At 38.3% G+C, this 13,730-nt stretch overlaps 1 protein-coding gene across 22 annotated transcripts in view; it reads right to left on the bottom strand.

The window, feature by feature from the left end:
- Positions 1–13,730, bottom strand: part of NRXN1 (neurexin 1) — a 1,113,486-nt gene that overhangs the window by 558,317 nt on the left and 541,439 nt on the right. For all 22 annotated transcript variants that reach the window (XM_082357957.1, XM_082357959.1, XM_082357962.1 and 19 more), the window contains 2 exons: positions 4,510–4,891; positions 3,097–3,287 (listed from right to left, as the gene is read on the bottom strand). In XM_082357957.1, coding sequence (XP_082214083.1) covers positions 3,097–3,287; positions 4,510–4,891 — 573 coding nt within the window. The remainder of the gene's footprint in view (positions 1–3,096; positions 3,288–4,509; positions 4,892–13,730) is intronic.

Raw genomic sequence — 13,730 nt, 5'->3', positions numbered from 1 at the left:
AACCCCACCATAGGACTCTGATGTAGTTAAATAGGTTGACCTCACTCTGAGAAGAACTAAAGATTATGGCAGTGACCTTACACAGAGTGTAGAATAAATCTGATAATTTTAATTCAATAAGGGCCAAAAAATACATAAAATAAAACCATTGTCCAAATTCGGTCACCTCTCATTGTTTCTGCATTGAGAGTGGCTGAATCCTACATGAGTAGCATGCAAAGGAGACAGTGCTGTTAAATTCAGAGTAAAGAGTTCCTGTCTGTGGTCTCCTGTCTCATTAAGCTCCCCTAATTCCAGGGGGCGGCATCCAGGTGGGAAGGAGAAACAATGCCTCTTCGAGCTTACTCATCCTTTAGGTATCTCTGAAACATTCCTTCCTCTAATATTCTACCTGGTGACGCCACATTCTTTTCAATGTCCTGATGTGTCTCCAGGGAATCCTGTTCTCTGTCCTGTCAATGTTCCCCCTGTGTCAGTCTTCTCCTTGGGACAGAAAGCTTCTTGTTACAGGAAGCCTGCCGCCCTCCTCGCACCTGTGCTCTCCACTCTGAGCACGGCGTCAGCGCCCAGTAAACACTTCTCATCTGACCAAGGCCCCTGGACCCACACACCAAAAGGCGATGCTTGTGGAAGCGGGTAGATGTCCACCCCAGCACCATGCTCTCTTCTCAGGCTCCCTCGAGTTGGGGACGCACATGCCAAGGGGGCTTCTTGGGGTTATTGCTGTCATTGGATCACACATCCAATTGATGAGTTCACAGCTTTGACCTTTAATGTTTAAGCTTAAAAAAATTTTTTTTTGATGTGGACCATTTTTAAAGTCCTTATTGAATTTGTTACAATATTGCTTCTGTTTTATGTTTTTTGTTTTTTTTTGGCCGTGAGGCATGTGGGATCTTAGCTCCCCAACCAGGGGTCGAACACGCACCCCCTGTGTTGGAAGGGGAAGTCTTAACCACTGGACCACCAGGGAAGTCCCGAGTTTTAATTTTAGGAACTTGCTCTCACTTTATGACATGGTCTGGTAAGTCTGTAAACAGGAAGGAACTTCACAAGGTAAAGGGGGATAGTCATTAGTATAGAATCTCTTTATACATCTGGAAATGTACCTCAAATTTAAATTGTGTTATTTTTTTAAACACAAATGCACTCAGTCAGAATTCAATACTTAGTATCTTAATATTTATATAAAATGCTATTTTCAATTCATAGTTTTAGTTTTTTATCATGGATAAAGCCTTTCTTATATTCAGAATCATGAAACACTCAACGTTTTAATAAAAATCAGCTCTGAGGGTTTCTTAGGTTTGTAAAGGTCCCCTCTACCACCAGAAAGAATCCCATACCATGTCCTCCAATTACCCTCACTTCAATTTTTTAAGGAACAATAGGCAAATATTTACTTCTCAGGAGGCAGCGCCCTAATTGTCCAATGAGATACCCACTGCCTGGCACTGCTTCTCTGTTCGCTCAATGAGTAGGTCTGTGCATGTCATGTACTTCAATCAAGCAGGAACTGCTTCTTTTCTAGACATTTTAGTGTTCCACCTAGTGTTCAAGGTTTCTAGGGAAGCTCATTTATGCTTACTGAGGTCTCTCCCTACACAAACAGGACCACATTTTGCTTCAGCTTTGGTGGCTGGCATGGCCAGCACACTGACTGTCACAATCTCTCCCTTTCCTTGACAATTACCACCTGAGCCCGCTGTGCAAAACAGGGCACCCAAGAAATAGGGACAGAAAATGCCCTCCATTCACTTCAGTCAGAGAGAAGAAAGAGGTGTAGACTGTAAAACAGCATTTCCTTTGAATTTCATTTTACTTTGTGAGCTAAGCTATTAGATTTGTAGGTACAAACAGGCTCTCTTTGAAGTTAACAAGAGGCCCACTCTGAGAAGGGAGACAGCCATCACCACACATTTTATGTGTTAGACAAATATAGTACTGGGATTGTAAATACATTATGCAATTACAGAAAGTGAAACCCTTTTCTGTCTTCTTTCACCTTACTCACAGCTTTTTTTCTCTAGAAAGAATTCTGTTGGGTTTTCTCTTTCCAGTTCCCTAACTCCCCTATGTATTTATCTTTTAAGTCAAAGGGAAAGATCCCATCAGTACAAATGAACAGCTCTTGCCAAGCAAAAATGATGACCATGATGATTCCTGCAGGGCTTTGGAATGCCTCCAATCAGAGCAGGAGGAGCAATGGAGGGGCCATGTGTCAGAACCGGGGTTATGTTTTGCTCTGCTGAAGTAGTTGTTTTAACCCTGGGCAAGCCATTCAAAGCTCAGATTTCCTACATTCATAATGAAGTGCTAATAACATCTTGTTCAATGCTTGTTGTTGTGTTAAATGAGATGGATATATGGACATGCTCTTAGCGAATAACAAAGACCCATTCAAAGAGAAACTTCTGTTATTTTCCATTATTGACATAAGTTTTCTAAGTATTTTGTCTCGCTCACTTGAGAAATCAAGTATCAATAAGGAAGGAAATGTAAAGCAATTATACTCCAATAAAGATGTTAAAAAAAAAATAAGGAAGCAAAAAGTCTGTTAAGACTTCCTTAGCAGCTGGTGAAAGAACATTCCCATTGGTGTTTGTGGGTGTTGGTAGGGATTCACCATTGGAGACACAGGGTATAAGCCAGCCACAGACCCCTGTTGGTGAGAGGCTCTGTAAGTATCTAGGAAACCTCACCAAGAAGAGAAAACTAATAAGCTCTAGAAGAAACTCAGTAGGTATCTGGTTACCCTGACTCCAAATCAACTAAAAGCTATTGGGACTAAAGAAACTTGCAAACGCCTACTTTTCTTTATAATATCAAGACTAAGATACATTCTTCTCACTCCTTAAATTTTAATCATGCATGCATTCTTAGGTGTTGCATTTTTTGAGCTGCTATTAAAAATACGTGTTTCTGCCACATTAAAGGGGGAGAAGAGGCATGTGTGTTGTATTATTAATTACATGTTGGAGATGAAATTCTGGTCAGTCTTTGCAGAAGGTACCCCCCCACCCCAAAGCAAAGGATGTGCCACATGAGCACAAACCACGTGGGTTCCTGCCTGCTGCTCTGACTCCGTGCACTTACTCTTAAGGTCCAAGTTCCTGGCTCCCGCTGTGATTTGCGTTGTGATTTTCGTGTCAATCTTTACAGTGTGGAGGTTGCTGGTGTCCCTTGATATCATCACGTTGTGCCACTGATTGTCATTGAGAGGTTTATTTGAGCTCCCTTTGATGAGGTTAGCACCATTTCCCAAATCAAACACGTAATGTAAGTACCTGGGAAAAAAGGGAAGGTGGAAAAGTACCATCACTTTTTGAATTTCTGATGGAGTCAAACGACTTATTACAAACAGAGATCTCCTTTTCAGGCGGTTGCATCCTTGCTAGAAGTCATGAGAGTGAGTTGTGTAGAAGCTCAGCTAACAAGAGGGTAAGAAACACTACTCTGTTTCAGCAAGGAGGATTATTCATTGTCTTCAATACAGGAAATAGTGAAAATATTTTTTAAATTGTGGTCCACATTCCACTTCATCGCTGTGGAAGATAAATATCTGTCACTACTCATTCCCTATTTCCACCACTCTCTCCATCCTTTGCAAACCACACAGAACTGGCGATTCTCAGCTTCCTGCACTTGTTTCCCGCCATCTTGAATGCCTATTTCTCTATGGGAAATGTGCACTCATCCTTCAAGACCAGCTCAGGTAGCCACTCCTGGACTCATAGGTTTTCCTAATTTTGCTAAATAATCTCCTGAACCTTTGCCCAAGATCATATTAGGAAACTTCCTGGTGCTTTTCTGCTAAATTTATGTGCTCACCTGTATCCCCTCGGGTTGTGTGCATCTGTGTGCCTTGCGGTTGGTGGAATCTGAAGTGTGCACAGGAGTGGCAAGGAATATATATATATATATATATATATATATATATATGTAAACTAGTGTGTGGCATGTTATCTAGCCAATTGTAAATGTGCAATGATATTCACCGATTGAATGAATAAATACCTAAATCAATGAAAAGATATCAAATGTTCATCACAGTTTCAAGGAAATGTCATAAAAATATTTCTAAATTCTTCAAGAAACTCTGACATAGAATTAAGCTTCAGTTAAATGGGATTTTGTGGAGTTGAAGTAATCTGCTTGCATGAATTAGCTATTTAACTTAGCTATTTAACTTAGCCGGCAAGTGTAGAAATTCTTTTGTGGAATTACCATGTGCGTAGTAAAGAAATCCACATTTGAAGAGTAAGACTTATGGAATGCCTACGATAAATTAGAACTCGACGCTATTTGTACCTTAGGTATGGAAATGTAGATATAAAAAACTGTAATGAATCCCTATTAACTTTATAAAATACCTAAAAAGTGGTTTAAACAAACGCATTATTTGCAAACCACCCTCCCTGCCCACCACCTTCTGTTTAATCTATAATTGTGGAACTTGAGGTTCATTTTCATAAAGCTCTGTTTGTCATTGAACGGACCTGTACTTACCCTTTAACTAATTCAACCACAATAAAGTCGTTTCCATCCCCACTGTTATACAGGATTAGTCCATCTAGGGATGTTGTCTTGAACTGGAAAAAAAGATGCATAGAAGTGTAGGCTTGCAACGTAGCTAAGGCAACATAGCTCGATTTGGTCTTGAAGGTGACAGGGTCTGCTATGATGTTCCTGAAGCCAAACCTGGCATTGAGCTCACAATAATCTATGTCGCCATTTTTACACAAGTCAATGTATGCCATTCCATTAAATGTCAGGCTCTGCAGGTGTCCAATGAAGTTGGAGGGAACAGAAGACAGATACCGGCGTTCCGTGATGATGCCAGTCTCTATGTTATGAAACTCCAGCCTCGTATGATCCCCCGCCATTTGACCTAAAAGAGAAGATGGTGTATTATTATTTTCTGCATCTGAAGGGTACTTTCAACTTTAGACTTCCACAGCAATATCACATTTTAAAATGCAAGGATCTACACACCTCCTTGATATTCAGTTATGTATAGCAAAAATGAGAAATGACCTTACATGGTGAGGCTGAATTACTTAATAAAACTTTCTTAGATCAAGTTTTAATCTCTGTCCAAATTTTAGTCTTAACAAAAATGATCCTCATTAACTAAAGTTGCAGAATTTTTTAAAACTAGAAGAAAGAATAAAGGAAGGAAGACATGAAGAAAGGAAGGGAGAAAGGGTAAGAGGAAGAAGAGAGAGAAAGGAAAAGGAAGGAAGGAAGGAAGGGAGGAAGGGAGGGAGGGAGAAAGGAAGGAAGGAAGGGAGGGAGGGAGGGAATGGAGGAGGATTAGGGGCAATGCCTATCCTAAATCATCCCAGTAGAAAGTGATACATCCCAGCTCCATGGTGATGTGACATTTGTCTTTATAAAGAATGTTCTTCAAGAAAAACAAAAAGTAACTATATATTTTCCTATATCAATAGAAATAATGAAGAGCTGCTGACTATTCTTCTAATTACGAACCATGAAAATGTATTTGAAGTTAAATATGTACTTTTCACCTTCCCTTTTCTATACTGAATAATTCCGTCTTTCCTAGACCTAGTCTCCCAATCACGAAGAATTCCTGTTGATCTCTTCTGGCCCTCTGCCATTTTCCTTGCACTTAGGTTTTGGATACCTAAATTGAGCACAACATACCAATTCAAGGCATGTCCAATTTTGAGAATACCAGTAAAATTATTCCACATTACCACAAAGTATAATCTTCTATTAAACACCCTAGTGTGAAGCTTGGTTGCCAATTTATTTAGTGATTCACTCTTCAACTCAACCCCATCCCTGTTCATCCTGCCATATTTCTCTGCCAACCTCATTAAAAGCCTACTTAGTCCCGTCTTTACCTCCAGAGTGATCATTGTACCTACCTGAAAGGCTGAAGTCAAAATTAACAAAGATGTGAACTTGCTTTCTAAAGCACAGCATTAAAGTACTCTTACCATTGCTAGTCATTCGCTCCCGGCATCCTGTTCTTGTCTAATTAAACTGTCATTCACTTTCTTCAGAAACTCAAAAAAGGTCATTTAAATTGCAGTCAAGTTCTTCCAGGTATTAGCTTCACTACTCAGTTTGGCGTAATTGGAAATTTTATCGAGCTTACCCTATCCCATCATCCCTGATATTAATGAAAATATGAATTAGAGCCAATCCCAGTCTCAGCCCTGGGAAGATGCACTGAACCTTCTTCCCAAGTGTAATAAAGATTGAACACCCCACTTTGTGGGCCTCCTTCAACCAGTCTGACAGATTCCCATTTCTTTAGAAAAAACAATAAAATACTAGGTGGCATTTTAAAGGAAATGCCTGTAATTAAATCATAAAAGGCATACTTTTTGTTGCACAAGAAAAATTGCCAGCATACTTAATTGATTTTGATGTTAACAAACTCATTGGTATAAAAACCTCTCCCCTGAGCTGTACTTAATGCTCCTTGATTTCCATACCTCTTTACTAGTCCTTGATCCTGACAAGGGCATCCCTTGGCATGTTCTCTTTTCAATTATTAGTTTGCTCTGATTCCTTCTCTGCAAATGTGTTTTTTTTTTTTTAATACAAAAAATGGCACTGTAAACAGTTGTCTCTCCTCCCTCCTCCCCACTACACCTCCTTCTTGTCTATCCCAAGCAAAAATACTATTAAATCCTTAGCAATTCTGGTTTCTCATATGACATCATTTTTCTCCCCTTCTTCAGTTCTTTTGTTCAGTGACCTCAATACTAGTCTGTGTGGAACTAACTCTTGGGTAGCAAATAAAATTAGCCTTTAATAATTTTCAAATATAAATCACTAGAGACACCAGTAACATTGAATTAACAAGCTAAGTAGAATGAAGAATATGCAAAGCTGAAAAAAATTACTTGGGCTTTTCTATCTCTTTGGGTTATTTTATCTTTTTCATTATATTAAAATCTGAGTCTTAACTTGGTGAACCCACCCTGATCCTGATACTGTCATGTTTTCTTCTTAAAAGCTACATTAATGAACCAACTGACAGTAAGAGAATATCCAGAAAAAATATTTCTAATACTTGAAATTAAATATTACTCCAAATTGTCCAGTTATTGGCAGCTCTGAAATAGGGAAGCACATTTTGTTCAGCAGAACTGAGAAAGAAGTTCAGTGATAAAAATAACACGTATTGTCTGTTTTCTTTTCTCAAAGGAATAGAATACGTATGCAGAGCATACATAATGAAAAAGTAGTAAAAAAGCATTGGAGCAACCATGGCCCAGTTACAAGAAAAATCATTATGGCCCATGTTCAAGAGCCTATTCTTTCCTTAATAAGCATATATAAATTGCATTGACAGTAATGGCAGATATGCTTGCTCATGAAGGAGAATTAGCACCTAAAAGCCATTATCCACTGCCTAATAAAACATTTACTGCTGCCTTTTAAAAATCCTTTTTTCCTCAGAATGTATTCCCATGTTTAATCCTCAGTTGGCAACGTAGCCACCTCTACTATCGTATACATATATCGACTAAGAAAAAATAAAGGACAATGAAGGAGAAATATTTTTAAGGCTCCACTCGTTAAAAAAATGCAGCATCTTTCCTAGAGATTTACTGGAAAAGGAGAATTTGAAATTAACAAAATGCCTCTGATCAAAGCGTCTGGGGCATCCAGATTGATGATAATCTCCAATAAGAAACAACCACTTGGGTGGTGTGTTTGCACAGAAATCTCAATTTCTAAATCAAATCTTTCTACCAAAACAGATAGCAAGATTTTATGCTGAGCCTTGCTCTGAGTTGGGTTAAATTTCTGCTGCAGAAGAAAATGACCACCCCTCCCCAGCCTTAGATCCACTTGTTAATTCACTGAAGGGTATTGAAAGTTACTGAGTGTGTAGTGTACGTATAAGTCAGGTGCTGTATTAGGCAATTAAGAAATAATGTTGAGAGAAGAAGACTTAGCTCCTGTTTTCACAAAATTCATGGTCTATTGGGGTAAGGCAGACAAAACCAGGTAAGAAAATAATTAACTATATGATGATAAAACTCAGAAAATGCCATGAATTTGATGAACAGCATGCTGGGTTGGTAAATATGGAATGCGGGCAAGTGCCTGAGTGGATATTTACGTAAAATTTGAAGAACTAAAAGGAGAAAGCCATGCTAAGAACTGGAGAAAAGGAAGCGGGGGGTGGATTCCAGGAAGGAGAGACAGATGAACAGAGGCTCTCAGGTGAGAAAAACCCAGAGAGTGTGGCTGGAGAGTCATGAGTAAGTGAGGTTAGTGCTCAGATGAGATGGGAAGAAGAGTCAGGGGTCAGATGTCACAGTGCCTCCTGATTCTATTAGGAGCTACTGAAGGCTTTTAGGCAGACATAAGACATGAGTCTGTGTGTGTGTGTGTGTGTGTGTGTGTGTGTGTGTATTTGATCTCTCTGTTGTGGATACAATAGATTGTAGACAATACGAAGTAGAGTGTTTATAGAAGAAATGGAAAAAATGGACAAAATAAGATAGTCTCACCAATATAACTGCAGGATTTATTAATAATGTACAGAATGATGGAGAAGGGGGAAATAATGCAGGTCCCAGCTTCCAGGCTTGGGTAACTGGATATACAGTGAATAGTGTTCAACAAAGGACACACACACTAACATACACACACATACAGAACACACAATTCCAGATATTTTAGACAGACTAGGTGATATGTTGAAACCCAAGGACTCCCTACTTAGGGATCCCATACAGTGTGTAGAACATTTTCTCATCTGAGTTCTGGGGAATCTCTCTCTTCTTGGGCTTCTTTGCTGGCAACTGCTTACCCTCATGAGCCTCGGTGAGGTTCAGACATTCCCAGGAATGACCTGAGTATGTACTGTCCTGTATTCAACAAATACTTGACTTAACAGTATGTATAACTCTGATTTAAAGATGTGGTCAAATGTAGGACTTTGCATGAAGAGTTTCCAGTGCTTTCTTTTAAATTTTTTTCTTGTTCAGTGATTTCTGAACTTGCTGTAAAATTTAATAAGAAATGTCTATTGCTTTCCTGATTCATGGCTGGCTTCATGTGGCCACTAGAGTGTTTGAAAAAATCTCATTCCAAACTGAAGCCTCAATGGCAAGGTTCCATTGCATCTTTGGAAACCTTTTTTATGCTATATAACTTAAGGCTGACTTTTTATTCTTATGAATTATTGACTTTCATGAGATCTTTGGCAAAACATAATTTCCCAAATATGAATCACCCTGATGACAGTTACTGTGAAAAACAAAAAACAAAACATTGCTTTAGTTCTGAGAAGCAAGATGCTGGGAGCTGGGGGAACAGAAGAGGTGGGGTGGAGTACCGGGGGGAGAATATGCATAATTTGTGTGAATCATCAATGTTTACTCAGTTTATATGCCCATTCATCTTTGAACTCTGAGAAAGAGCAAGTTGGTTTCCACAACTGAAAAAACTTTCAACTCCTACACAACAGAGAGAGGATAGAATATAATTTCTGCTCTAAGGCCTTGGCAGTTTTGAGAAAGAGTAAATGGCAGGCTAATTTACTGAAATGCTGGTTTATATTTTGTTCTCCCTTCAGTTCTAAGAAACTAGCCAAGTCCCTTGTAGCACTTTGCCTCAAAGGCTTTTATTTGGCAGAAAGTGGAAGACAACTTTCTGGAAAACAACACCTTTTCTAATCTTTTCTGAAGGCCTAGTTTGCAAGGTGTTCAAGAAAGGAAAAAGAAATGAGCAGAATGCATTCGAGGGCTGAACTAGATGAGGCAATTACCACTGACTAGGAGAGAGAGATGAACGTCGGTGGGATTTAGCAGTACTGAGTGCCAGCATCCTGCTCTCTGGTCAGGTTCAGGGTTTCAGAGAGAACTGATGAGGTAAACCTCGGCAGACCGAACCACAGCTCTTCAGTGACAGGAGTCAGCAAAGACCCTTTGCCTCACCTAGGACAGGAGCAACAGGCTTCTTATCGCTTAAAGGACAAACTTGAAGAACTGTCTTTTTGGTGAGAACCAGTGAAGACAGAAGCCAACAGGAGCTTCTGCATGATCCAGGGTGTGGGTGGGAGTGGGGGTGACGGCACATGACTGATTAAATATCCTGTAACCCCAGAAGAAAGGCCTACGGTCTAATTTAAATTGATATAAGGTCAATTAATAAATGTGCCATCTCTTGCACCCCTGAGTTGGTGCACTAAGACTCATAATTTTAATAATACCTCCTGGAAAAAAAAATCTGTTAAACAAATGTGTTTGTCATCCAAATTTGGCAATTTTAAAAGGGAATTCCTTTTCTTTCAGATCATAAGCTAATGAAGTCTTAGGTGCCAGAGTTTCCCAGTATTAACCAGCCAAGGAGACATGGGTGACTTCACCGTGAAGAAACAGTGCATACCCAGGAGCAGAAGAGTGGAAACATGTGACATTAACTTAGGAATGATCCCCCAATAGAGTCAATTCTCTCTGAGTTCTCCTTTGAATCCATCACTTATTTGTTCCTATATCGATAAGCCAACTACATCCATATAAGTATCTGTTAACTCTGCTTCCTAACATTATGATTGCTGGTGAGAGATAAATGCACAACCATTTAAGTAACAAAGGAATGATGTAGTCACTGGAAGTTGAAGAAAGCAACTGACTAATATAGAATATAACTATTCATTTAGAAGTTTGGTAGGAATTCATGCGATTGAAAAGATATATCTTAAATTTTAATGAAAATTAGATGGCAATTCATTTAGGGAACATTTCTGGAATTTTCTGTTACAATGATCATTTTCATACTCTATTCATCACTTCCTAATTCACAATGTGTTGCACTGATTTTAAAAGCATGCTAATGTTCTACACACGACTGTAATTAAATACATAAGAATGGGAGGCAAAAAACGAAGCTGAAATAAATAAAACTAATTGTATTTCAAATGATTACTATAACTACAGTAAAGGGAAAGGAAGGAAGGAAAAGGAAAGGAAAAAACGAAGAAAGGAACTAATCAAAGTTATTTATCAACTTAGCATTTGACCATACACATTAAATCTTAGGCAGTAAGGACTGAGAAGAATCACAAACTAATCGTGAATTGTTTTTAGTCCGTAGTACTCGTGGTAGTATGGGCAATTTAAAGCAATTCTGAAACTACTGTAGATGTATGACTGGATTGGGCAAATGAGAAAATGACATCACTGGGAGCCAAGATTCCACCTTGGAAGAAGGGATATGAAAACATGGAATGGGGGAGTCAAGAAACAATGCTGTAGATATGGAGGTGCTAGTGTGAACTCATGTTTTCTAAAATACGTGTATATGCATTTTGTGTGAACGTGTAACTGATATGTATGTATGTACATATTTATGTGGAGAAACATATTAAGACATATATATGTATATATCTATATGTGTGCATATATATATATGCAGGTATACGTATATATGCTTGAGTATATTTCCTATCTTAGTCTCCTGAAAAGATCACGAAGCAGCACTGAGCATACCAATAGCAACCACTTAGATCTTGGTCTATAATATAATTCTACACTAAATGGAATGTAAATGTCTGATTACAAGGTTGAGGCATGGCAGGTAAAAGTTGTACCTGAAATATCCTGTTATGCCAGAAAGTGAGGAAGTGCTAGAAAAAATGTTGGGGTGGAGGCATGTCACAAGATCACAGAGACCAACTTCATGGGATTCACAGTGGCCCAAACAGGGACATTTTAAGCACCAAAATAATTAAGTGAAGTAATTATAAACTACTTGAAAATATAGAAACTTGTGGGTCTATACCAATAAGGAAAGAAGGGAGGAAGGAAGGAAGGAAAGAGGAAGATGGTGAGAGAAGGAGGAAAAGAAAAAGAAAAGAAGAACGGGAAAGAAAGAAAAAGAAAGAATGAAGGGATAGCTCTTGTATACAGTAGAATACTAAGTGCTGACTCTAAATGTGGAAAGAGAGATGGAGTTTGAAAATAATTACTTGTAACTACTGTGTTAAAGACTGGATCAGGCAAAATCTTCAGTGGATGATACATCTAGGGCAAGTTTTTGATGAAGTACAGATATTTTCCTTGTCTTAATATGTCTCGCCACAGTTTCTTAGTTGTAAGGGAGAAAAACATACTATTCAGTGGAGAAACTGGGCAACATGTTGACCAAGCATTAAAATCATGAGTCAAGGACATGGACATCATTTCCCTCCAGATGGGATACTGTAAGAAGACCACACCATCAACAGTGTATTTCATCCAAGAATGCAAAACCTGAATATAATCATGGCGAAACATCAGATAAGCCCAAAAAGTGACTTTACATTGATAAAAGGTCGGAGGACTATATATCTTTTTAATTTGTCAATGTCATCAAAGACAAAGAAAGTCTAAGGTAATGTTTTCCATTAAAGGAGGCTAAAGAGACGTGAAAACGAAATGCAATGTCTGGCCCTAGACTGAACGCTCTGATGGAAGCAAAAATGCTACAAAAGACAACATTGGGTCAACTGACAAATGGGGAATATGGATGAGAGAACAGATAAAACTATAAAGCAGAAACTAACACACCATTGTAAAGCAATTATATTCCAATAAAGATGTTAAAAAAATATTGTATCAATGCCAAATTTACTGAAGTTGGTGACTCTTTGTTCTATAAAGGGATATCCCTATTTTTAGAAAATGCACACTGAAGTATTTAGAATGAAGGGCTATTAAGTATATAACTCATCCTCAGTTGGTTAAGAAAAAAATGAGAGAGTGAAAATGTCAAAGCAAATGGGACAACACGCTCACCATAGTAAAAGTATATCAGTGTTCTTTGTACTTTTTTACTTTTGAAATTTTTTGTAAATTTGAAATTATTTCTAAACAAAACTTTAAAAAAATGTGTTGCACCAGTCTTTTGTTTCTATACCTTCTTCATTCACTGTAGTACAGGACTTTACTACTTTACATCCTGAAGTAGTTAGTACATTGCACAGGATTCATTTTGCTCAAAAAATATTCTCTTAGCTTACTTTCCAGCTTAAATGCAGCAACTTCCAACTGCCTGAAAACCCATGAAATATGAATTCCTTCATTCAGAGCACTGACCTATTGGCCCCCAAAGGCCATTCTAGCCGTGTCAACCGTCCTATGGTTACATGAAACAAAACAAACCCTCTCTGTTCCCTGAACATAAGTCTGTCTAGCCCCATCTAAGCCATCCTTCCCTGTGTGGAATGCTCTCCCAGATACTATTACCTTCTGCATTATCCTTTCTTTACAGCCTAGTTCAGATATTATCTATTGCTTTAAGCTATTCCTGAAACCTTTAAGCTCTTCCGAACCCCAAGAACATGAATTGTTTACTCAACCGTTTAGTACATTACATGCTACCCTAGATGATCGGTTATCATGTGATTTTGATATGTGTGTGTATATTATCCTCATAAAATCATGTTATGTCCAGGAAAGTATTCATCATAGAGTCATACATATACTAGGATATTAATAAATATAAATAAATGAACCATGAGTCAAAAAGCAAACAAATTTTTTAAAGTTAACAAATAAACAAAATTAAAAAATAAACCTAGGTGCTCTCTCAGTTCTGGTAACAATGGCATTTCAAAGAAACATAAGTCACTTAACCTCTTTGGACCTCAGCTTCCTCATCTATAAAATGAGAATGTATATACCCTATCTACTTCATAGGGCTGTGTGAGATTTGAGACAAACTTAAGGGACTGAAGAATGTTC

This window comes from Balaenoptera borealis (genome assembly GCF_965194805.1).
Source record: "Balaenoptera borealis genome assembly, chromosome: 15".
Taxonomy (NCBI): Eukaryota; Metazoa; Chordata; class Mammalia; order Artiodactyla; family Balaenopteridae; genus Balaenoptera; species Balaenoptera borealis.
The sequence above is the reverse complement of the archived record's forward strand: the minus strand, read 5'-3'. Positions and strand labels throughout refer to the sequence as shown.